The 26,484-nt window shown below is 41.5% G+C and overlaps 1 protein-coding gene across 1 annotated transcript; it reads left to right on the forward strand.

Moving 5' to 3' along the window:
• Window positions 1-5,255: 5,255 nt before the first annotated feature.
• Window positions 5,256-25,712, forward strand: LOC134178521 (abnormal spindle-like microcephaly-associated protein homolog). The gene is made up of 21 exons (XM_062645395.1): window positions 5,256-5,347; window positions 6,003-6,252; window positions 6,313-6,396; window positions 9,056-9,136; window positions 9,202-9,264; window positions 11,224-11,436; window positions 11,651-11,718; window positions 11,779-11,920; window positions 12,269-12,399; window positions 12,465-12,569; window positions 12,635-12,705; window positions 12,766-12,841; window positions 13,405-13,545; window positions 13,797-13,979; window positions 14,289-14,478; window positions 17,247-17,323; window positions 17,382-17,573; window positions 19,415-24,664; window positions 24,738-24,840; window positions 24,902-25,056; window positions 25,124-25,712. Exons 1-21 carry the CDS (start codon window positions 5,321-5,323, stop codon window positions 25,487-25,489), a joined length of 7,968 nt encoding a protein of 2,655 aa, XP_062501379.1. The 5' UTR covers window positions 5,256-5,320; the 3' UTR covers window positions 25,490-25,712.
• The last annotated feature ends 772 nt before the right edge of the window (window positions 25,713-26,484 follow it).

The following is a 26,484-nucleotide window of genomic DNA, read 5'->3' on the forward strand; positions in this document are numbered from 1 at the left end:
TCAAATCTTTGAAAGCATGCAGCCACCCTGCAACATTGCAGCTGCAGCTGGTTAGTCTAGACCCGTTTAGCAGGCTGAATTGCTAGTTTGCTGGCCTTCCATATATCTAATGTGATTAGCAGCCAGTGGCAGTTGTAGGAGGCAAGGCTGCCAATTAACACAGCGCCTGTAGGAGCAAAATTGTGGCCTATATGGCCTAACGCGCGTTATATGGTTGTACAACTTGTTCTCACAGCGTTTCAAAGCAGCAGACGAAGTAGCTAGGCAATGTACTTTCTATGCATGTGCATACAGTTTACTAGTAATCTATCTTTAAAATATATTACTTATTTAATTGCTTAGCACCAAGACCGGAAGTGGAAGTTTTGTGATGCAGACCAAAGTCAATTCTTGAAAACCTTGAACGGCCATAGCTGCAGAGACTGTGTGGCATCATACGGTTCTGCTTTATAAACGAAGAGGTGGAGCTCATTTCTTTTTGCTTTTTGACTGTTCTCGCGTCCACTAATTAAGGGAGGAGCTATGAAAGGGCAGGAGCCTACTTGATACAAAATGTGAATAATAACTGAACAGAAATTGATGTTTGTGATGTTGTCACCACTCGATGGGAGTCAATTATTTTGATTTTATTTTGAATTATATTACAAATTGCAATGATGGTTTCTGATTCCAGTCTGATGTTAATTAATTACTACTAATTATATGTATTGTATGCTAGAACACATGTAGATGAATGGCTGAGTGAGGATGTGAAGATATGCCACAACGAGGGAGCATCAGGGCAATTGCATGTTGGACAAACATAATGAATGGTTTTAATGTTGAGAGATTTTTTGTATGGCAATATGTTGCTATTATGCTTTATGTTTTTGGTTGTTTGCATTTGGTTGTTTATTTGGTTGGTTTATTTGTTTGTTTGTTTGTTTGTTTGTTTGTGTGTGTGTGTGTGTGTGTGTGTGTGTGTGTGTGTGTGTGTGTGTGTGTGTGTGTGTGTGTGTGTGTCACTGAGTGTGGTGTTATATGGCTCACATGCAGGGTGTGCTATGTAGCACGTCTGTCAATGTTTTGTCTACTAATAAGCACATTAGTTGATCCATTAACTCAATTAACTCATTGCTCTATTTGTTATCCTGTTGTTTATGATAGTTCAATTTTGGGATATCTGGAAGTCGAGAAGTCCAGTCGGTTGCATTGAAGGATTTGATCTCTCACTGCTTTATGAATACACTGAGGTACAGTATGTGGACAGTGGAATAACTGCTATTCCAGTGGTGTAGCCGGGCCTAAATTGGGGACTTAACTTGATATTAATGATATATTTTAACATTAATTTAAAAGTAGGTTGGAGTCCAATTAGAGAAGATTGTTCAGTTCAAATAGAATCGATGGTCCAGATCGCTGATCACTAAGTGTACAGCAGCGACATATGCGACCAATGCAATTCTAAAAATGACCACGCCCTAAAGAGTTGGGTTTACTGAAACGCTACTGAACCCTCGTAGCTATGCTACTGGCCTTTTGTTCTGCCCTTGATTTGTTGGATGTAGGCATGCTCATCTGCTGGCACACCATGTGACAAGACTGCTGCATCTTTGTGTCAACCTCTTCACATGTTTGCATGAACCCGACTTTCATGCTCTGTGGGAATATTCAGGAATTCCTTTATTGGTACTGCAGACATCTTGGAATTTGATTTCACAAGAGTTGTTTCTGATGAGAATTTGGCAAGCTCTGTTGCAATGCCATTTATAAGGTACGTAAGTTGGTGGCATTGACGGTGACAAATGAAATGACAAGAATGATATTGTTTTTGCACAGATGGAGATAAATAGATTTGAAAACTTGCAGATTGACCAATAGAATAACTAGCAGGTGGACTAACTGACAAACTGACAGATGGACAGACAGACAGACAGACAGACAGCTCCATCTAGTTACGTTGTCAGGAACTACAATTCTTAGAATTTCCATTGGCTGCCCATAATTTGCTCAAATGCAGTGCTCATTGTTTGCTGCCTCTGGAGACCTTTTGGGCAACCAGCTGGTCGACCTTTGAAGATATTCATGCAGAGTGCAATGCTTCTACTTGTAGGTATTGTCATGTACCAAGGATGACACACTGATCTAGGTCTATAGCCCCGTGGCATCTCAGTGACGCGGCTACAGTTTATGACCATTTGACAAGACAGCCATTTTTCAAAATACTTAATTGTGGACCGATCTAAGATGATTGGTGGTTACAAGCTACTCTGCCAATTAGGCATGGAGGTTTCGGTATGGCATCAATCAATGAGATACAGTATGTCAGTTGGCTTTATATAGCTGGGCTTATGTGTTGTTCAACTTGTCAGTATTACCAATTTGATTTCCAAGAATGGAAACCCAAATCAACGATATCAGTTTTGAGAATGGAGCAGACAGTTCTCTTAGATCTGAGTTACATCACGCAACCCCTCCAGGCAAGAATCTTAAAATCTACTCAAGAATACTAAGAGACAACAACAAAAGGTAACACGTCAACATATGTCTTCCGCATGCTGCCTACATGGTGGAACACACTCTTTTGCTCAGAGACGCAGCTCGCCTTTGCTCACTTGGCGGAAAGGGTGCTTGGCTGGCGCTATTTAAAGTTTGAAAAGAAAACTTGTTGCTTTTGCTCGAAACTCTCTCACGCCCTTAACAAAACGCGAGACATCAAAGTATAGCACCCCAGTGTCCCGTGAGACGCGACGACGTTGTTAGTGCCATGCCTGCAGAAAAGGTCTATGCTGGAATCCACTGAATTTGCACTTAAAACCATACGAATATTGTTGGCAAGTTTGTTGACATTAGGTAGCTGTCAACTGAATTGAGTGGTGTGATTGTGGAGCTACATTGGATGAGTTGAGTTATCACTTACCGTATTTCCGCGAATAGTGTCCCATGAACCGGGTACTATTTTTTCATAGTTCTGCAACATGGGGCATTATTTGAGCATGGGACCTTATTATTTCGCTAACACAGAGACTGTTGCAGTGTTCGTTTTCCTACTATTACACTAAGCAAACAAACTACCAAATCTAATCTTACAGTTCCTCTGGCTACTTTCGTATTCACTTGAGTTGTATTCCTGGTCTGCTGCATATGTTGAATCTTTGTCATCACTCAGTGGTTCTATCTGGGTGTTCATTTCATTTCAAACTCACACATTGATAGCCGCACATGCATACATAACTGGGTTTGAGTACTACCCCAGTGGGGCACTAATCAAGCATGGGGCATTATTATTTCGTATAGGCTCACCATGGGGCACTTTCGTGGAAATTCAGTACTTACTTGTAAGAAGGGTGGTGACCCGGTTTGGTTGCATGATTCAGTAGTATGTAAATGGATGATTGTTTAACTTAATTAAGACAGCTCAGATACATCACAAACGAGAACCTAGAGATAGGTACTGCAACAGTAATAACCAACCAGATATCGCTGTGTTTGATGTCTTGTCAGGCGCTAATGTGGAAGTAGATGTGGCTCTTTCACATCCCTGGGCATCAGATACTTTGAATCAAGCTGCAGAGAAAGATGGGGCAGCTGCTGCCAGAAGAGGAGACAGGAAAACAATAAAATACAGTTATCTCCAACTTCCTGGAGCACCATCATTGAGGTTTGTTCCCCTTGTCATGGAACACTTTGGTCGTTGGGGTGAAGAAGCCAACAAATACTTGCAGGAACTGTCACAGAGGGCATCAGACGATTCAGGCAAGAACAACTGCAAAGAATTTATGCGCTTTGACCGAAACACTTCTCAACGAGATTGCAGTGGTGCAACGCTAACACAATCACACAGATTATTTTATAATTCTAACTTCCAGTAATCATGAGGACACAGATGACTTTGTAGCTGAGTTTTATGTACATTAGATTGCTACGTATATATGGCCTTATAGGGCTTGTTGAACTGACTTTTAAAGTTTGCTATTAGCTACTTTATCTAGCCTGTAATGGTGATCATGTTTTACTACCATTGACGGACAGACAACAGACAGCAGACAGGACAGACAGACTAGTGATCATGTTTTACTACCATTGACGGACAAACAGCAGACAACAGACAAGACAGACAGACAGACAGACAGACAGATTATTTTATTGTTACAGATCCTCTACTTGTACACATCCTAAACTTCTATGATGAACCAGTCCTTCACAGCGAAATACTTTAAACATTAGTGGACTTGGATCTGTATATTAAAGTCAAAAAGCTTGTCCATGGCATTCTTTGTTTCTGAAACTCTTGACCACCAGACAGACAGACAGACAGACAGACAGACAGACTGACTGACAGCTTTACAGATACGTGCTATTCCATAAATGTGAGCATCTAATAAACTATGTTATAGTTTTCAATCGTAAGGACTTGTTGAATAAAATTGCACCTGGTGTTTAGCACAAATTTGAGACATTGAAGTTGTAGTTGGCACTTCTTGTAATGTAATGTAATTAATATGCTGTAGTATACTATATATACCATAAATATACTATATGTACCTGATTTTATGTACATTATATACCATACGTATAGTACGTCTTGATCTATTAGATGGGAACGACTTCTGTAGCTAGACATTGGATATCATCTGGTATTATGATCAACCTATGCGCGCAGGAATTGTGGGATTCAAAGGATGGCCAGTCGCCCAGAGCCGTCTTTATACGGCTCTGCTGTCACCAGCCATTATATGATACTAGTACTGCCTCGCCCTAGGGGCGTTAGCAATCTATCTTTGCGCGTTTACACTTATTTGGCAAGTTTTCAATGTTCTACTTGTAGCGCGCGTTAGACATACAATAAAACGCGTTCTAAAAATCTTGAGCGGGCCGCATACTCGGTTAATTAATTGAACAAACAAACTCCGTCTCGTTTCTGGCGTTTAGGCGAAATCGGACTCGACCGTTCGTCTCGGACGGCCGAACTCGACCGGACCGCTGAATTTCGCGACAATCCGAGAGTGGCGTCGAGTCGATCGGCGCGTTACAGACATATTACCGGTCCAGCAAGTGCCCCAAAGGGGCCTCTTGAAGATTAATTTATCACACAAATGGAGATCTAGCAAGTAATATTCTCACGATTGCTAGACGCGAATTTGACGGTCTAACGCCATTTGATACACTCACATACATGGTACCCACTCGCGTTACCGGATAAACAATTAGGTTATGGCACGCATGCGTGCATCGTACTGAAACGTGATTGGTTAGCTGTACACATTCGTAAATAGTTCAAATTGACTGGTCGATTTGACTCATTTCAGTTGCTCTCCGACCTTGTCCGACTATCGTTCGAATGACAGATACCGAAGAAAGCAAAACGGTAAGGCAATCAAACAATGTCTAGCAATTGTTGCTACGTTTAGCTATTTCTAGCTTGCTGTTGTGTTGCACGTTTCTTACTTTTACGTTTTACTAAACTTTCTCGCTCGGCCGTTAGTTGGGATAGCTGTGCAGCTGCGCTGTTTACTCAATGGACTACATGTACAGAGAGTGAAAGTTAGAGTCAGTGCATCAGCTACAGAGTTGAAGTCTTTCGACCAAAGACGGTTGAGCTTGTCAGGCATTGCTACACTATAACGGCTGCAGACTGGAGTCTGGATAGCAAATGCATCGATATCGTGCTCATTGCACACTAGAAATATGGCCTAGATGTTTTGACATTGTCGAGGCCTACCATCCATCAGTCCTTGGCTCGTGAAGTGTCTACACGTGACCTGTAGGAGGTTGCTGAATGGCTTTGAGTGTGCAGTGTGCTGGACCGCCCGCACTGTAAAGTCACGTGCGCGCGACGTTTCCATGGAGAGAGCTTACCCGTATGTTAGTCCCTAACGTGAGAGCTAAAATGATAACAATTAATTAAGTAATATAAAAACTCTAAATAAATCATGCATTTAAAGTAAATTTAACAGTAAACAAACAAAACATGAAAATGTAACATTAGAATTAACCACAATTTTCTGTATATATATTATTAGCCCTATTTCGAGCGTCGGTTGACTTACTCTGTGGCAAGTGCAGAATCAACAACAACCCCAAATGTTCTAAAGGAACAAAACAATGACAAACAGAAACGATCAAAATGGAAAGATCAGCTGATGAAGACGGGCAGTAACTACAAGAGAGAGCAACGCCGCGGCGAAGAGTTGGAGAATGTTGATGCTTTGTCTGTCTCTACCAGTCAGAAGTCTCGATCCGTTAAGTCCATAAGTGTCAAACGATCTGCTGGTCAAATTTTAATAGATCAATATAAATTCAATTAAATTTTAGTTAGTGTTTGCATTTTAGGTAGCAAGTCAGAAAGGAGGTCAAGACTGATGCCTGGTGTGGCTCAGTCCAGGCTGAGGCTGACACATAAACAGCAACGAAAAGGTTTGCCTTTGCTTGTGGTGACTTGGGCAACATGTGTCTTCTTCTTTGGTTTTATTTGTCTGTTTTGTACATGTTGGTTGGTCGGTCTCATTGTTTCTTTGATTTGTATTTTGTTTGCTTGCTCTGGTGTGTGTGTGTGTGTGTGTGTGTGTGTGTGTGTGTGTGTGTGTGTGTGTGTGTGTGTGTGTGTGTGTGTGTGTGTGTAAGCAGGGTTCTAGCCAGGCATGCTAAAAGGCGTAGTGGCCCACTACCCCTTCAACATACCTGCTACGCCTTAACATACTGGCTATACATGAACTGTATGCCACATGCACACGTGCACTCACTCTCCAGAAGTTGTGACAAAGGGAGGCTACTTGAAACGTTTATAGAATGATAATGTGGGAGAAGGTGGAGAGATTTGTCAATGACGAGTCTCTAATTGGAACGTATAGTATTGTCATTGGATTTGTTGCTTAGTAATTGTAACGAGATACATTCTTATTAGTCTCGCGTAGCCAGACCATCTCTGCCTACATCCTTCCGGCGAGAAATATAGTCTGGGGAAATGCCTAATCCATTCTTGTTCTGCGCTCCCCAAGAATCGTAGGGATAAAGACCTCTTTATAGATAGCAGGAGGTCTAAGTAGGTATTACTCAATCGCATTCTGCTCGTCTTGTGTGTGTTAATTACTGATTTTACAATTGTAATTAATTAACAAAGATGTATGCCTGTGAACGGACGTCTTACTAATCAAAGAGCAGACATTTGTTCATCGATCTTGTGGACTTTGAATAGCACGTTGAACACGGTAGCGCAACAACGAGCCAGAAAAAAGTTTGAATTCCCACATCCATGATGATCATCATGCTTGATTGAGAGGCGTTTTTAGTCCCTCGACGCATCAGACAAATACATGTATGAACACAAGGCCTTATAGCGGCACTCTGCATTCAAACAACATGCTAAAACAAGTAGCAACTGAATAAGAGTAGTGGATGGCAAAAGAGCGTCATGACTAAACAAAAGCACACCCCATGCTTACGTTAAGACTTACAAGATCACAACAATAAATATAGAAATTAGCGTCAAGTCAGACGTTGATCAGTGAAGAAGCACAACCTCACCGACAATTTGGCCACAAAATGTACGTCCCTCCTGCAACAAGACAGTAGTTCAAGGTCTACAGGTCGAAGAAAGAATATCTAATCAGTGTATGTTCACTGGCATGACCATAATCAACACAGCGGAATGCGATTGCGTGACACCTACTTATAGACCTCCTGCTATCTATAAAGAGGTCTTTATCCCCATGATTCGTGGGAGTGCAAAACAAGAATTTTATTAGCGTTTCCGCAGACTATTTCTCGCCGGAAGGTTGTAGGCGGAGACGGTCTGGCTACACGAGACTAGGTTCTTATAGCGTGGTATAGTTGTCCCCTCACTCAAACCAGCGGGTTATTTTATTTCAGAAATTTGCGCAGACCTTATATGCCACGCCCACATACCAACCTTATGTGCCAAGCCCATAACGCTATACACCTTTTAAAAATCCTGGCTAGAACCCTGGTGTAAGTGTGTGTGTGTGTGTGTGTGTGTGTGTGTGTGTGTGTGTGTGTGTGTGTGTGTGTGTGTGTGTCTGTGTGTGTGTGTGTGTGTGTGTGTGTCTGTGTGTGTGTGTGTGTGGTGCGATAGCTCAGTTGGTAATACCGTGTTTACACGAGCACATAGAGCTGTGCCAGTCCACATTTACATGACACACACTGTAGGAGCAAACCAATGCTTTTAATGGGCGTGTCATTAACGTGCTTTAGTTACTTTAGATTGACACAGCTTGCATTTATTAGCTCACGCTTGCAATGGACAGAAGCGAAGATTCTTGGGTGTTTTCTCTATGGATGTACAACATTTATATCGAGGAATGCATTGGACATATACGAGACATTGTACTATTCATATGAGACGTAGGTCTATCGTCAGGTGACTGTTGCAGTAACGGAGTTCAAGAGATTTGTTTTGCACATCTTGGTCACTCCACAATCGGATAAGACACATTTTCCATCTCGCTCCATGCCATTTTGTACCAAATGAACATGCACGGCTTGTATTCCAGCACACTATGCGTTTACACGATGTTCTTGACCTGAGCTAGCATGAGCTTTCCTGCTTATAAGTGCTCGTGTAAACAGGGTAGTAGAGTCATCTTTAGAGTGGAGGGTTGCAAGTTCAAATCACAGCTGTGGCATTATACTTCCTTGGGTAAGAAACTCATATTCAATTGCCTCTCTCGACTCAAAAGTAAAGATGGGTACGTGGTGATTGACTGGGGACTAAGCAGCCATCAGCTGTGATGTGACATCAACCACTGGGGTCCAGGTGAGACATGGGTGCTCATACAACAGTTGGTTTCACAAGCTGGTGCTCCTGTGCTTGAGTACCTGGGACGGCTCCAGGAGGTTGCTAGCACAGGCCCAGAGTTCTCCTGAGTAGTGTGCAGGAGCTCAGCTGTTAGCTGGGTTGTGACCAATATCTGGCAGCTTCTAATGTTTAGTGTGTGTGTGTGTGTGTGTGTGTGTGTGTGTGTGTGTGTGTGTGTGTGTGTGTGTGTGTGTGTGTGTGTGTGTCTTTTGTCAGTTTGCAGTTATTGAATAATTCTCTATGTTTCAACCATGTTGGCAGAATCTTCAAGCCATTCATTACGCCATTCATTACGCCATTCCTCTCCAGCTTATCAGACACGGATGGACAGGCAAGAAAAAGGTAAACCAACTAAGAAGCCAACTCTGGGGTTCTGATATTGTCTAACTATAACTCAACATGTGCAGGATTTACAGAGTGGATTACTTTTATGCTGGCAGCACCCAACATATTACAATCAATAACAACAGGTACTGCACACGACACACACACACACACACACACACACACACACACACACACACACACACACACACACACCACCTTATCCTTTCACTGCATTCATTCCAGTAAGGATGGTACAGGCCAAGATCACCACAGACTATGTTGGGAGGTAGAAATTCCAGGGTTACCACACTCTTTCCGCCGAAAAATTTGTAGGCAACACGCCCACTAACCTTGAACTTCCAGACCAGAAAGTGTGCAAACTATAGTGGGGACCAAAACGGTACTAAAATGATTTCGAAGCGAAGTTAAATGGTAGTCTAACAGTGTATGATCGTTTTACCTAGTTCAATAATGATATGGAAAGATACTGTGCTTTGCATTACACAAACATAAATGCCATGGGATCTCACGAACAAAGAAGAGACGTCTGCCGTATTTGTGGTGATATCTTGGTGGACGGCATGAAACGACCACTTTTATTCTGCGACAGAATGCTAGCTAGTCTCACGGCTTTACCAGCGAGACTATCGCTTGACCAGTTGTCAAAGGTGATGGTCTAGCAAAGCTGCTGTGCATGTTCTCTCACTGCAAGATTCCAGACTAGAGTTTGCTCGCTTTGCGTGCTCTCTGGTCTGGAAGTTTGAGACTACGCGCCCACCTTTACATTTACCTGGAAGTATGACGAGGTGGGAAGGGTCTGGCTACGTGAGACTACCCCACCTGTACTTGTTGGAACCACGCCCACTACTGTTAGTAGACAAATCAGCTCTAGCAAGCTATGTAGTTATTGTTGTTTTAGGAGCATTCAGTACAGTACTGTTTCTCTAGTAATCTTTATAACACAAATCACTTTTACCATGCTTGCTACAATTTACGCATGTACTTGCTACAAGCTCGGGATCTTTCATTTCCGAGTGGAAGTGCTGGATCTCCATTGCTCAGCACCTTACGATTTTCCACGAAGAGAAGCTACTAGAGTTTTAGCTATTAAAGTATTTATTCTTCACTCATCAGGGTTTGTGAATGCATCAAGGTTTGGTGTTAGCCTCGTAGGGTCGGTAAGCACACAAATGACCACCGGAACTTTGTGAACGGGATGCTTGCATGATCACAAAACTATGGTCTCAGAGATTCCGAAACCGTTCTACAAGAAGTAAACTGGGCATAAGGAAGAAGACTAACACTTTCTACACAAAGCTTGGAGACACTGCTTGTGAGATAGCCGTGACATATTTGAGTGATAATTCGACAATCTATTTATTCGTAGGCCTGCCTGTATTTTTGTTGGCCATTTTCTGCCTTAAAAATTTGTAGGCTACAAATTTATTTATAGGCGTGTTAACCCTGCATTCTCTGTCAGCAAAAATGCTTATGGTTGTGGAGCCTTTGTTGAAGAAAAGTTTGGTGGCAATAATGGCATTGGCCAGTTATGAACTGACCATGCATGTTTCTGCATTTGATGGTTTTCAAGACCGACATACGTGATTACAGCAGTGAAGCCACAGCCATCAAAACTTTAATGAATATCAAACGTCATCGTTTCTGCTTATCCTTGTGGTATTTCTCTTTCTCTTCTTTCTTGAAATTCATTTCTTGTGTAGCAGTCCAGATTTTATTCCTCTACAATTAAATTTTGATCTCATGCTTGTATCCTCCAAACCTTCTCAAGTTTGCAATCCCTCAAATCTCTCAGCACTAGATTGTTCCATTGCATTCTCTGACCTCCAACTGAGCAACTTCCTTAGGATGGCACTCACACTAAAAGCTTGTTTGGTAGACGACACTCATCCATGCACAGGATGTGACCCATTAGCAAAAGACGCTTCTGGATCAGCATAGTTGAGATTCTCTGCAGGTAGACAATTTGATGGAGGTGTTTCTCTTTCTGTCCCATAACGCACACACACACACACACACACACACACACACACACAAACACACACACTCAATTTTGGCATTATTTCATATACATTGATGTGTAGATTTTGGAGAGATTGATTTTTCTGATTTATCATCAAAGAAGTCAATGATCACAAGGCATTATCTGAAGAGCACTAGCCTTTTACGTTTACGGCAAAGTGCCGCTGTCTTATATCGATCAGTGCCTGTTCAAGAAGGTTTAACAAGTGTCAAGAAACAAATTGATTTTGGCCACTTACAAGTGAAAAAAGATGTGCAGCTACATGCAGATTTGGGTATGACATACGCAACAGATGTTAGTATATTGACAGTCAGAAGACGACAGATAAACAGTTAGACAGCTAGACCAGACAGGCAAACTGGTGTGCCACTTTAAACTCTATTTGTTGGTCCTGCATACACATGTCATGTAATTGCTACGTATAGATATTTAAACTCAGTAGACAAATTGATGCTGATGGAGGTCTTGTTACATGTGTTTATACATAGGAATCAGGAACGAAGTTTTACAGCTGCTAATGTGTTACGACCCTTTGTGGCTACAACTTGGGCTTGAGGTTGCTTTTGTTGTAATGATATGGCAGCGTTTTTACTCTAGCTGTTGACTTCTTGTGTAGATTGTGTTTCGAGAGATGATGGTTGTTCCAGACAGAAATGCAGATTCTGTGTTGGTTGGGTTCATAAATGATCACTTGTTCTACAACCACGACATTGCAGCATTGTACACGAGTCCTTCTAATGTCTATTCGTTCTTGCCAGGTAAAGACCTTGACTTACACATACGTGTACAAATAGAAATTTGCTTGCAACTGAATGTGATACGATGTGGTTACTGTGTTAGAGATGGATTTCTTCAATGCAATACAGTTTGCTAATGTATTGAAAGATGCATGCCTTCAATACAATAGTCTACAAACAGTGTAGTTGCATGTACAACACACAATGATTGCTACTGTGCAAGAAAAACATACTAACTCATTTAAAAGTGTGCTGGCTTCATTCTCCAACTGTTACTGACTTGTTTCAGCTCTCTGTGCTCTTGTGAATACAATGCACTAGAAGATGTATGTTTCCATTTATAATATACCACATTGTATGATTGTTAAGGTTACGATGATGCTATGAATCAGTACATTCTACTGAAATTCCTATCTTTGGTTCTATTCCTTGACAAATCAAAGCTTACTCGACTGATCGACCACAATCCGTGTCTATTCAGAAAAGAGTCACGCATCAAGGTCAAGACGTATTAACAAAATATTCATTAATTAATCATATAACAAACAGTTGACTTTATTTACAGTCAAGCCGAGACGTACTGATTAAGTTTACCTGCCACATTTTGGTTGGTGAGGGCGACATCACGGTTGATCTCAATCGCAGGAAGTACACAGTGCCATATCACCAGGTCTTCTTGCATTGTCACGAAATTTTTTTAATGCTTTATTAATTAACCTGATGCTTTGTGTCTAGAGTGTTGTTGATGAGTATGATTTCTTGGTTTCTAATCTTGCCACGGACCTTCGAAATGGCATCGTGCTTGTGTATGTGCTTAGAGTTGTCTGTGTTGTGGCGCTCTGTTGTTTAGACTGTTTGTGGGTTAGTCGTTTGGTAGAAATCGTGACTAACGACTGGTCTCTTTCAAAACAAGTCAAATTGCCAGTCGTCAATAGGCAACAAGTAGGTTGATGCTTGGTGTTTGTCTCTATTTATTTATGGGTTTGTTTATTTGTTTGTTTGTTTGACCTATTTTTATAAATTCTTGCTTTCTGTTCTCTTCATACCAACACAAAATTCTAATTATTAAAATAAGGGAATAGCTAGGCTATTTAAGATTTCCTAGTGATGATGATCTTGCTGTCAAGAGATGATTGGTGTTTGTACGCAGTTATGTTGTTTGCCGTGATTATAAATTGTAGTCAGATTATCAATCATCTGTGTGTAGTTTCTTTGTTTGCTTGCCTGTTATGTTCATTTGTTGCTGGTGTGTATCAGTATGTGTGTGTAAGTTTATTTATGTTTATTTATTATTGTTTACATTTTGGTTGTGTTTATACTTTGTTTTTCTGTATTTATCTGTCCATTATTTGCTCACCTGTGTATGCTTTTTATTTGTTGTTTCTAGCTGTCTGTGTTTTTTTACTGTGCAAGTGACCTAGATATAGTATATCAAGTTTCAGTACATCACAACAAAGTCTATTAAAATATTGTTGTGACGGTAGCCATCTTATTTATTATATTAGAAAGTACACAATGTGGAAGTTGCTCTGAAGTGCCTTAGAAACCACAAAGTTGAAATTGGTCGAGTCAGCGCAGAGAACATAGCAGATGGCTACAGGGAAAGAACCATTGAGCTACTGTGGAGAATTATTTTGCATTGCAAGGTACAAATAATTTGTGAAGTGAGCAGTTTCATGTGTTTGTTTCTCTGTCTGCTTACTTATTTATTTGTCTTTTATTGTTGGTCTGTTTTTCTGTTGACTGTTTGCTTATTTGTCTGTCAGTTTGTTTGTCCTTTTATTTGTCTGTCTGTTTGTTTGTGTGTCTATTTATTTGTTTGTGTGTTGTTGTATTTGTATTTGTCTGTGTATTTGTCTGCGTGTTTGTTCGTCTTTTAGAATGTTACTTTTTTCAGGTTTCTATTTTGGTGAATGAGGAGAAGCTAAAGGATGAGATACAATACATTAGAAAGCAATATGAAGTTCACCGTACCACACGTTTATCAGATGATTGCGATTTGACAGTCTATTTCCAATCATCTAGACTTGAGCTTCTATTGAAGTGGTGTCAGGTTATCTGTCAGCAATATGGACTAAAAGTAGGAATTTATTTTGTTATTAATTAATTATAGTTTATTTATATTAATGGTTTAACCACCCTGCATCCACATTTTTGTTGCCTTTGCTTGTTTGTTTCAATATCATAACGAGTTTACCCTACTAATATGTGTATATACTTTGGGACACTACAGAGAAAGGTGCATGGCTAGCTATAGAGAAACCAGTCACACAACCTCGAGCAATAGCGACACATAGGCAGACAGTGTAATCGAGAGTTTTCTAAATTAAGATTTAACGGTTACATTGTGATTTTCTGTCGTTGAGTTGTTTGTATGTGTTTGTATTAGGTGAGTAACTTTACTTCTTCATTCTCCGATGGTCGTCCGTTTTGCTATATCATTCATCATTATTTTCCATCGATGATATCCCTGGATGACATATCTTCTGAAGAAACAATGACAAGCACATCCGAGGATGTAGAAAGTGAAGCATTTCCGGATGTGTGTGATAAGGCATGGTCATATACGTTCAGTCCAAGTAAGAACATGCATGAAAAGATGGATATAGAATTGACACGTGTACAGACAGACAGATGGATGGATGAACAAATAGATTAAGAGACAAGATGTCAACTGACACTAAGTTTAACTGACAGACCGACAGGCAGACTGGCAGACTTTCTTTTTATTTTGAATTAAACTGTACAGGTGTGATATCAATTCTAAATTAATTAAATCAGACAGACAGGCAGACAAATAAACATACAGACAAACAAAGGAGAAAAACAAGCAGACAAGCTAGAAAACAGGCAAAAATCAAGAGGCAGACAAACAGATACTAGCTTACAGGTATTTGAGAGCATGTCTACGTAACATATTTTGCAGTACAGTAGAACCTTGCTAATCCAAACCCTCACTAATCCGAATGGTCTTGGCGCCCTGCCTCGCGGGTCCAGATCAGGTTCGGAATTCCGAGGCAAGCAGATCCGGGTCATTGCCGGCACGTAATAGGGAGAATCAATGTCAACTAGTCAACACAACACCAAGAAACCCAAGCGTCGTCACAAAACATTGACAATAGAAGATAAGATTTCTCTACTGGACCACCTGCCGACTTGTTCCTATTCTGTTCTGTGCGAGAGCTATGGCATCGGATGTAGCACTATTTCTGATTTGAAGAAAAAAGAGCCCGAGCTACGCCTGTTTAAGAAAAAGATCACTGAATTGGGTGCAAAACGATCAAAAACTATGAAGTCTTGTTCTTTCGAACACCTAGAAACGACGTTGTTCATTAATCCAAACAATTCACTGATCCGAACTCGTTTGTGCTGACAGTGGTACAGAGCTGTTCGGATTAGTGAGATTCTACTGTAATTGACGAGTAAACCATCTACAAAGCGTTGTATTTGCTCTCAATGCAGGGCGACGTGCAGAGCTATGATTTGCGTACATTGCGGTCGACCTTTGGTTGGCCTGTGTGGTAAACTTTGAATTTAGCACTCTTAGAACGAGAGACAGACAACAAGAAGAGCTGGAAAGAGTCGAACTGTTGTTCGTAGACTTGGATGGCACGTGTCGAGACTACACGCACTTGCGTCAGAGCAAAATTAATTAGCAAAGAGCCAATAGCGACGTGCATCCCTATCAAGGATGCACAAACATTGAATGGCACTCTGATTGGAGGATAGAGAGTCGGCGGTTTGTTTGAGTGGTGAATGTCTCCAGCCGGTCTTTCTCCGCCACAGGGAGAGATGACCGGCTGGACACTTGAGCCTAGGATTCACCGCGCCTACTTTCACACACTTCAAGTGTCACCCCGCATCATAGCCTTGGCACCCCACGTAACTAAATACCATACCTATGTCACAAACTCAATTAACTTATATCTATCTAGTAGATTGTCTATCATGCCAAGTTAACGCTCTCCAAATCTCAAGACAACTTCAGCATGTGGAAAGGTGAGTGTATTCTTACGTTATACTCGTATAGACTGGTGAGCCTGCCAAGTCTACTTAAAGCGATCTGGACTCACATGTAGTTCACTCGTTTCGTCGCACATCCGCTATCTGCACAGCTCTTGCTAGTGCGCAGACTCTATTGTAAAGGCCAGTAGGGCACACAATTGCAACGAGAGACATTGACGTGGAATTGCAGTCTGCTCTTCATGTTTTCAATTATAATGACTTTCAGGAGGGTCAACTTGAAGCCTCCAGTGCCATCCTTAGGGGAAAGACATCTTGTCCGCATAAACAACTAGTGAACTACACACAAAGTCTGGATTGCCGTAACTAGACTTGGCAAGCTTCGCCAGTTTATGAGTAGGACAATAGTGCGTGGAGAGCGTGAACTTGGTGAATTACTCACCATGGAGAATTACCATGTGCTGTTTGGAGGCTTGGCATGATACACAATTTCTGTGTGACACATTAGATGTATATAAGCTAATTGAGTTTGTGACATAAGTAGTATTTAGTCACGCGGGGTGCCAAGGCTATGATGGGGTGACACTTAGTGAAGTAAGTGTCTGAAAGTAGGCTCAGTAAATACAGACACACGGGAGATTGAAAGTGTCATACGGGAACTGGACACTGCCAAGCTCATGTGAGTTTGGGGATGAGGCTAGAGCAAACCGGGTTTTTCCAAAATGTTAGAGTTATGTGTATACATAGATGAAGATGGAGAAAGGCCAGCCAGAATTTAAGATCTTTTGGAGAAGACAGCGATGCTTTTCTGTTGCTCTACAGAGATACAATGCAAGACTGACCTCAAGAAATCTCTGTAGACTTTACCATTGTAGACAATTAGATTTTGACTTTAATATATGATAAGCAAATGATTTGCCATTAGTTTTACTTTAGTGCTTGTTGGCAGCTTTGCTAGGACTGTTGTAGCCTCGCAAGCCAAACTCTGAGCAATCCCGGCAAAAGCTTCTCCTCCTTGCGTAATTCACATGCGTTAGTTCAGCGACTGCACGGAAGAACCTGGCTTGCAAGGTTAGGACTGTTGGGCATTAGTTGTAGTCGGTGTTGCTGTTTGTCTTAGATATGATATATGAAATGTATGCATTGACTAACAGACAAATGACTAGACAGACCAAGTAGACCGAGTGAGAAATATGCTAACAAACAAACAAACGTTAATTTTAGCTGACATACAAATGGACAATCGATGGACAGAGGAACAAACAAGTGGGTATGCTATACAAGGAAATGCTCTGATTTGTAATAGAAATTAAGACAAACATTGTCAATAAATAGAAATTGTAATGAATTAGCTCATTAATGTATTAAGTGTGTATCTTTTTAGCCATGGGCAAAGCTAATCCCTTTCATACCAGGAAGATGTCGATTGCAAGGGCAAACTTTGCCTTGGCTGCTAGAGCTGTTAGCAAACATCACAAGCATAACAACGAGCAACTTGACATTTGATTTATTTTCTTAGATGACCGACTTGGGTGCCATTCCAGTGATGAGCCCATCTTACGACGAGCCACATGACAAGCCAGATGAACGCATTATGATAACGTCTGTGGCATATTTGTACAATCGTCTAATCGAGTTAAAACAAGAAGTCAGAGCAGCATCCATCATACAACGGGCATGGAGACTCAAGAATAAAGAAAAACAGAAATTGGTGAGACGAAGCATTGGGCAGGGACTTGTTTGTTACATTCCTAAAAATGAATACGTCAGTTGCCTAAAATTCACGTCTTTGTCACCAAAGTGAAAAGTCTGTCCCCAATTTTGGTTACATGGCGACAGCTTAGACACCCGTGTGTGTGTGTGTGTGTGTGTGTGTGTGTGTGTGTGTGTGTGTGTGTGTTTGTATGTATGTAAGAAAGGATCTCCAAGAAAGACGAGTCTGATCTCCATTAAATTTGGCTCGTGCACAGTGAAACGACTGACTTCGAATGTGAAGCTGTTGTTGTCTTACGGACTTCTTGAGACGACGTGATTTCCTGCTGATCGAGCTTGCCTTCACTTGCACGCAAATATCTCTGGAATAACACATCGGATCTCCACCAAATTTTAAATGCCTATTAGAGACCTTGGATGGTGCGCACGAAGTGTGACGTTTGTTGCTTGCGAAGTCGAAAGGCAGATATTTTTGAATATATCCGTTTTATTAAAAATACACCTACCTTTTATTTTCCCATGTACGTGAGTTGAATAGCTACCACATTTGATACGCCTGTTTCCTGCAACTGGAACAGAGTCTTTGTTGTGATGACCTCCAAACGGGACTCAAAATGCCTGCGAGACGAAATCTGCCTGTGTATGCATGTTGAATAGCTGCCACGTTTAATACACCTGTTCCCTGCAGTGGCAGCAGCATCTTTGATGTGATGACGTCCAATGGTACTGTCAAAATGGTTGCAAACAAGTGACTTAGTACATATATAGGGAACCAATTATATGGTTGAGTAGGTAACTGCACATAACTACCAAGTTTCTGTTGCCTGGATATGTATCTCTAAAGGGATTTCTCGGAACGGGACACTCGGTTACATTCAACAGGACTGTTGAAATAGCTGCAAGATGAGACCTGAATTGCATTCTAGACGGGTGAGTACGAAATAACACGTGATTCCCAGTCTCTGCTGCCAGGATACATGATACTCACTTCGTTGAAAGGGGACACTAAACAACAGTCTAATCAGTCGAGGCGAAGAACGAGATCTCATCTAGTGTATATATTAATGCACATTGAAAGCTAATAATCTTCCAAACGGTCCCCCAAAACACCCCAAATGAACAACTCATGCATATTTAGCTCGGTTCTAAACCAAGCCAATTTGAGCCAGCCAGTGCTAGATAATCAACCCATTCTTCATTCACATGGAGTTTTTAGATAAGCGAGACAGCTCATTGGGTGTAGTGCATTTCTTGGTATACATGCTAGCTACGTACAGTCACAATAGAAACGAGCACACTACCTTTTCTTGATAATCAATTGCCTACAAGCTGCCATATTTTCTTTCAAAATCATTACAATGCCAGATTGGTTTACGTGGGATGTGCAGTTCTTATCCAGAACGTTTAATTCTTATTTGGGACCTCTAATAGACAAACTCACAAATTTTAAACAATTTGATTGTGGCGGGGGAATTAATTTTGCTCATTGAGTGCTTGTTTCGTTGTGTATATAATATTTATCTGTATATTTATTCTGTTTGTAATTTTAAAAATTGTAGTCAGGCTATTTGACCAATTAAATTTCTTGATGCTCGGATTCACTGGTCCTAAATAAAAATAAAAGTTGATGTGTGCATGTGCAATGATATACTTGCTGTAAAATATCTTGGTAGATATACGTACATCCTACAATTATGTATTGATGACTTCGAGAGTGTGAACATGTGGTTCAGTGACTTTCCGCGTTCAGTTCGGTTGGTCTGGCCTCATTAGAGCAATTTAATTTATTTTTGAGTGGTGTTGTCGTCTTGTCTGTTATTGTTTATTGTTATTTATTAGGTAAATGCTGCTATCTGTATTCAACGTTGCTGGAAGGGATTCTTAGCAAGAAAAGCGTGCAAAAAGGTGACGCAAGCTGTTGTTACCCTTCAACGGGCTTTCCGTTTGTCGCAAAATGCAAAGGGTGAACGACTGCGTTACAAAGCTGTCATTTGTTTGCAAACGAATGTGCGATGTTGGCTTGCATTTCGAGCATTTAATGCTCAGAAAAATGCTGCTGTAACCATTCAGACAGCATTCAGAGCTTATCAAATGAAGAAAAAGTACAATGATTTGCGGTTGGCAGTTGTGGTTATGCAGCATCGTTATCGACTAACTTGTTTGATGAGACAGACAGTCATTGAGTATCGAGCCATTCGTTCAGCTGCTGTGTGCATCCAGGCTTTCACACGAGGATGGTTAGTGAGAAAACTGTTTGTCAAGAAGCACCAGCAAGCGACTGTTGTTCAAAAAGTGTGGAGAGCAAGATGCAAGCGGAACACATACTTGGCCATTCAGAGAGCAGCATTGTGGATGCAGAGACGAGTGCACGCTAATCGACTTTGTCGTGACGATCGTTTGAACTACCTGTTACAGAAGCGTGCTGCTATCGTTGTCCAAAGTGTTTTTAGAAGGTGGCATGTTAGGAAGGAGGTTGACGAATGGCACAGCGCGGCTACGGTGATTCAAACAGTCTGGAGAGCTCATGTCAATCGGCGACAATTTGTTGCTTTGAAAGAGGCTGCTGTTGCACTTCAGAGGAATGTTCGATCCAATCAGGAATGTCGTCGTCAACATAGATTGTTTGTCTCACTTCGTAGAGCTGCAGTTGTTATACAGAATGCATTCAGAGGAGCACAAGTTAGAAAGAGAGAGAGAGCAGCGACAACAATTCAGACCTTATGGAGAGCTTATTCAGCCAGATGTCGATATTGGGCAGTTAGGAACTTTATAGTAAAACTGCAGAGACGTGTTCGAGCTGTTCAGGCTGGAAACAAGCAACATCAAATCTTCCTGGTGCATCGACAGGCTGCTGTTACAGTTCAAAGTGCATTCAGAGGCTGGAAGGCAAGACGACTGCTTCATTTGCTGCACAATTCTGCAGTAATCATTCAAGCAAGGTGGAGATGCTATACAACAAGACATTCATTTGTGGCATTGAAACGAGCTGTGACCGCAATACAAGTTCGAGTGAGGGCAAATTGTCTTTGTCGCTCACAGAAAACTCAATTTAATTGTCTTCGTGATGTCGTTATTGGAATGCAGAGTAGAGTGAGAGGAAATGCAGTTAGAAGACATATGAGATGTCAACAAATTGCGGCTACAACAATTCAAACTGCATGGAGGGCACATGCAGCAACAGAGTCATTTATGCGCTTGAAGGTTGCTATTCTTACAATGCAGAGAAGGTTTAGAGCTAATCAATTGTGTCAACAAGCTTGCAATCAGTTTGCAAATATCAAGCAGTCGGTCATTACAATCCAAAGTGCATACAGAGGCTGGCGGGTGAGGAAACAGATGCAGAATCAACAGGCAACTGCTGTGGTGATACAAAGAGCTTGGAAGACACACTTGGTTCAAACATCTTTTCTTCGCTTGAAGGCAACAACAGTGACAGTACAGAGACGAATTCGAGCTGTTCAGACTGGAAACAAGCAACGTCAACTCTTCCTGGTGCAACGACAGGCTGCTGTTACAGTTCAAAGTGCATTTAGAGGCTGGAAGGCAAGACGACTGATTCATTTTCTGCACCAATCTGCAACGATTGTTCAAGCAAGGTGGAGATGCTATACAGCAAGATGTTCATTTGTGGCATTGAAACGAGCTGTGACCGCAATACAAGTTCGAGTGAGGGCAAATTGTCTTTGTCGCTCACAAAAAATTCAATTTAATCGTCTTCGTGATGTCGTTATTGGAATGCAGAGTAGAGTGAGAGGAAACGCAGTTAGAAGACATATGAGATGTCAACAAATTGCGGCTACAACAATTCAAACTGCATGGAGGGCTCATGCAGCAACACAGTCATTTATGCGATTGAAGGTTGCTATTCTTACAATGCAGAGAAGGTTTAGAGCTAATCAATTGTGTCAACAAGCTTGCAATCAGTTTGCAAATATCAAGCAGTCGGTCATTACAATCCAAAGTGCATACAGAGGCTGGCGGGTGAGGAAACAGATGCAGAATCAACAGGCAACTGCTGTGGTGATACAAAGAGCTTGGAAGACACACTCGGTTCAAACATCTTTTCTTCGCTTGAAGGCAACAACAGTGACAGTACAGAGACGAATTCGAGCTGTTCAGACTGGAAACAAGCAACGTCAACTCTTCCTGGTGCAACGACAGGCTGCTGTTACAGTTCAAAGTGCATTTAGAGGCTGGAAGGCAAGACGACTGATTCATTTTCTGCACCAATCTGCAACGATTGTTCAAGCAAGGTGGAGATGCTATACAACAAGACGTTCATTTGTGGCATTGAAACGAGCTGTGACCGCAATACAAGTTCGAGTGAGGGCAAATTGTCTTTGTCGCTCACAAAAAATTCAATTTAATCGTCTTCGTGATGTCGTTATTGCAATGCAGAGTAGAGTGAGAGGAAACGCAGTTAGAAGACACATGAGATGTCAACAAGTTGCGGTTACGACAATTCAAACTGCATGGAGGGCACATGCAGCAAGACAGTCACTCGTACTCTTGAAGGTTGCTGTTCTTACAATGCAAAGAAGGTTTAGAGCTAATCAATTGTGTCAACAAGTTTGCAATCAGTTTGCAAATATCAAGCAGTCGGTCATTACAATCCAAAGTGCATACAGAGGCTGGCGGGTGAGGAAACAGATGCAGAATCAACAGGCAGCTGCTGTGGTGATACAAAGAGCTTGGAAGACACACTCGGTTCAAACATCTTTTCTTTGCTTGAAGGCAGCAACAGTGACAGTACAAAGACGAGTTCGAGCTGTTCAGACTGGAAACAAGCAACGTCAACTCTTCCTGGTGCAACGACAGGCTGCTGTTACAGTTCAAAGTGCATTTAGAGGCTGGAAGGCAAGACAACTGATTCATTTGCTGCACCAATCTGCAACGATTGTTCAAGCAAGGTGGAGATGCTATACAACAAGACATTTATTTGTGGCATTGAAACGATCTGTGACCGCAATGCAAGTTCGAGTGAGGGCAAATTGTCTTTGTCGCTCACAGAAACTTCAATTTAACCATCTTCGTGATGTCGTTATTGGAATGCAGAGTAGAGTGAGAGGAAATGCAGTTAGAAGACATATGAGATGTCAGCAAATCGCAGCTACAACAATTCAAACTGCATGGAGGGCACATACAGCAAAACAGTCATTTATGCTCTTGAAGGTTGCCATTCTCACAATGCAAAGAAGGTTTAGAGCTAATCAGTTGTGTCAAAAAGTGCACAATCAGTTTGCAAATATCAAGCAGTCGGCCATTACAATCCAAAGTGCATACAGAGGCTGGTGGGTGAGGAAACAGATGCAGACTCAACAGGCAGCTGCCGTGGTGATTCAAAGAGCTTGGAAAGCAGTTGCAGTTCGAACATCATTTGTTCGCTTGAAGGCAACAACTGTTGCATTGCAGAGACGTATTCGAGCTATTCAGGCTGGAAACAAGCAACGTCAAATCTTCTTACTAAAACAACAGGCTGCTGTTACAGTTCAAAGTGCATTCAGAGGCTGGAAGGCAAGACAACTACTTCATTTGCTGCACAATTCTGCAGCAATCATTCAAGCAAGGTGGAGATGCTATACAACAAGACGTTCATTTGTGACACTGAAACAAGCTGTGAGTGCAATGCAAGTTTTAGTGAGGGCAAATTGTCTTCGTCACTCACAGAAAACTCAATTTAATCGTCTTCGTGCTGTTGTTATTGCAATGCAGAGTAGAGTGAGAGGAAACGCAGTTAGAAGACATATGAGATGTCAACAAATCGCAGCTACAACAATTCAAACTGCATGGAGGGCACATACAGCGAAACAGTCATTCATGCTGTTGAAGGTTGCTGTTCTCACAATGCAGAGAAGGTTTAGAGCTAATCAATTGTGTTGCCAAGTTTACAAACATTTTACAAATATCAAGCAGTCAGTCATTACCATCCAGAGCACATACAGAGGCTGGAGGGTGAGGAAGCAGATGCAGACTCAACAGGCAGCTGCCGTGATGATTCAAAGAGCTTGGAAGACATATTCGGTTCGAAAATCTTTTCTCCGCTTGAAGGCAACAGCAGTAACATTACAGAGAAGTATTCGAGCTAACTGGTTATGTTGTGAACAGCAGCGTCAGTACACACAACTCAAACAAGCAGCCAGTACCATTCAGAGTGCATTTCGAGGTTTCTTGGTCAGACAAGAATTGAAGAAGAAGCACAGAGCAGCTGTTTTAGTACAAACTGCTTGGAGAGCTCATAGAGATCGGCAGAAGTTTGTTAACTTGAAACGAATTACTACTTCACTTCAGAATATTATCAAAGCCAATCAGCAATGCCGTCATCAACGTCACTTGTTTGTTCAGCGTTGTAAGGCTACAGTTACTATACAGAGTGCCTTTAGAGGAGCAAAAGTTAGAAAGGAACTTCAAAAGAAAGAGAGAGCAGCAATAATGATTCAGACGTTGTGGAGAGGTTTTGCTGTGAGATGTCATTATCAGTTAACTAAAGAAGTTGCTTTATTTCTACAGAGTCGTATCAGAGCAATTCAGGTTGGCCACAAACAACGCCAGCACTTCTTGATGCAAAAACATGCTGCTGTTCGGATTCAATGTGTGTTTAAGGGCTGGAAAGCAAGGCAACAACTACAAGCTCAACACAAAGCAGCCACAGTCATTCAAGCCTCGTGGAAATGCCATAAAAGAAGGAAATCATATATTGCCATGAGAAAAGCTGTTGTTTCTATGCAAGTTCAAGTGAGAGTAAATCAACTCTGTCGACTGCAAAGGACACGGTTCAATCACTTGCGTAAAGGCACAATAATGGTGCAAAGTAGAGCAAGAGGAAATGCAGTAAGATGGCATTTGAGGTCTCAACATAAAGCAGCCACAACAATCCAAACTGTGTGGAGATCATATTCGGCAAGACATCAATATCAGACTATGAAGAGAGCTACAATACAATTGCAGAGCATTGTTCGAACCGTCCAGGCTGGGAGAAAACAACGAAAACTGAACTTGCTGCAGCAACATTGTGCTCTTACAATTCAGCGTTGCTTCAAGACATGGAAGGCACGGAAGTCACACCTGCATACAGCAACAACCACTACACAGGTGAGTATATGTCCTTTTTGTAGTTTGTCCTAGTACATTGCTGTGAGCCTGATTGTGCATTTGCCGATTGAAGGCTGCTTCTGAAGCTACACTTGCAGCTCAAACAAATCTTGCTCTTGAGTGGCTCTTAACAACAAGAAGCATGTCAAAAATTCACGACGCCATAACAGATCTTCGTGAGGACAAATATGTGAATGTGTTAGAATATGCAAACTTACTCTCTGTTTTATATATCAGAGGTGGCTACGAGTCAATCGCCCGAATGTTGTGCAAAACTCATCCGGGAAGGTGGTATTCATATTATGTTTGGGGTCATGTCAAGATGTAATCGAAGCGTACCTAATCAAGACATATTTTCGAAAGCCTGTAACATTGTCCTCAATGTTGCTAAGGTACGTGTACACTGATGATGATAATATAATGTCTGGATATGATCTGTCAGTTTCACATCACTCATAGGTTTCTTCAATAGCCGTGGCTCGACAACACGACTGTGTGAGAAATATAATCCGATTTCTAGACACGCGTCGACTGCACAGCGCCATTTGCCCAACCCTCTGCAACTTATTAGTACTGCTTAGTAGAATACCCGAGTCCAAGACAGAGATGATTTTGGAACGAAACCGAAAAAAGATTATTGAGATGCATCACGACTTGGAAAGAAAGCTCACTCTACAGCAAGAGCGAAGCAGAGTTGCTATGGTTGATGTAAGTCACAGAATTACGAGATCGATGCACATGCAAGGAGGAGGGCTGCGGATCTCAAACATTGCACAATGTTTTCATGCCATAAAACAACTAATGAAATCACTAGATTTAATGTAAACATTTACTTGACTTTGAGGGACAACAAGTCATAATGAAGCGTAACTGTAACTTGTTGGGGACGGGGAGAAATAAGGATGTGTTACTGGGTTGCATATAATGTTATCAAGTCAATCATGATTAGATTCTAAAACTCGAGTTTGCCAATGGCTGTACATGTTGCAATCCATTCTTCTGTGATTTCTTCAACGTTTATCTCTGTAAACCAAAGATCATTTTGAGCTTGTACTGTATGACATCAGCTTTTTGCAATTCCGCCTACTTTGGTTTTTGATACTGTAATCCCATGTTGTTCATGGCATCATCCAGACTCGTTCTGCAGTTTGCTCATTAGATAAACTCCAAAGACCTACATGAACGAACGACTGCTGTAACCGTGTTTCCAGTTCATAAATAAGAGGTAGTGTTCATGCAGATCCTTCTTTGACTTGATAATGACCAGCTGGTACAGATTGTGTTGATTTTAATGTAACCATCAACAATAGTCTGCAGTCCTTCACCACTCAAGCTTTTGATCTAATTTTTTGGAAAATGTGTGATTTGAGAATGCCTCTTGCTTTTGCCACAGATTCTTGTGAGAATGGGAACTCACTGTACTTACCTATAGCTCTCTGCTAATTCCCAGTCACATGTCGCCGTGTGTACTGAACGTCACCAACACTTGCAATTTTTAGTTCGGCTGGTGCTAATAACTAGGGTCATATAGTCGATGACCAGAGGGTCGGGACTTGTAGCTACAACGTATGTAGTTCTGAAACTGTTCGAACTGATTCCGACAGTTCGATCGAGCTGGGAACTGCTACTGTTAGAATCCGGGGAATGACGACGGCGGAGAGAGACTGGGTCGAGTCTAGCTACTGTACACAGTGTACAACGTCACACAACTGACGGAATTGACACGCCTCTTTTCTGCAAAAGTCCCGGAAGTATGAAGGCACACGATTTGCAGACAGCAATACTGACTTCCGTGCTCTCTATCGCTCCGTTTGAGGAAG

Source organism: Corticium candelabrum, chromosome 4 (genome assembly GCF_963422355.1).
Source record: "Corticium candelabrum chromosome 4, ooCorCand1.1, whole genome shotgun sequence".
Classification (NCBI taxonomy): Eukaryota; Metazoa; Porifera; class Homoscleromorpha; order Homosclerophorida; family Plakinidae; genus Corticium; species Corticium candelabrum.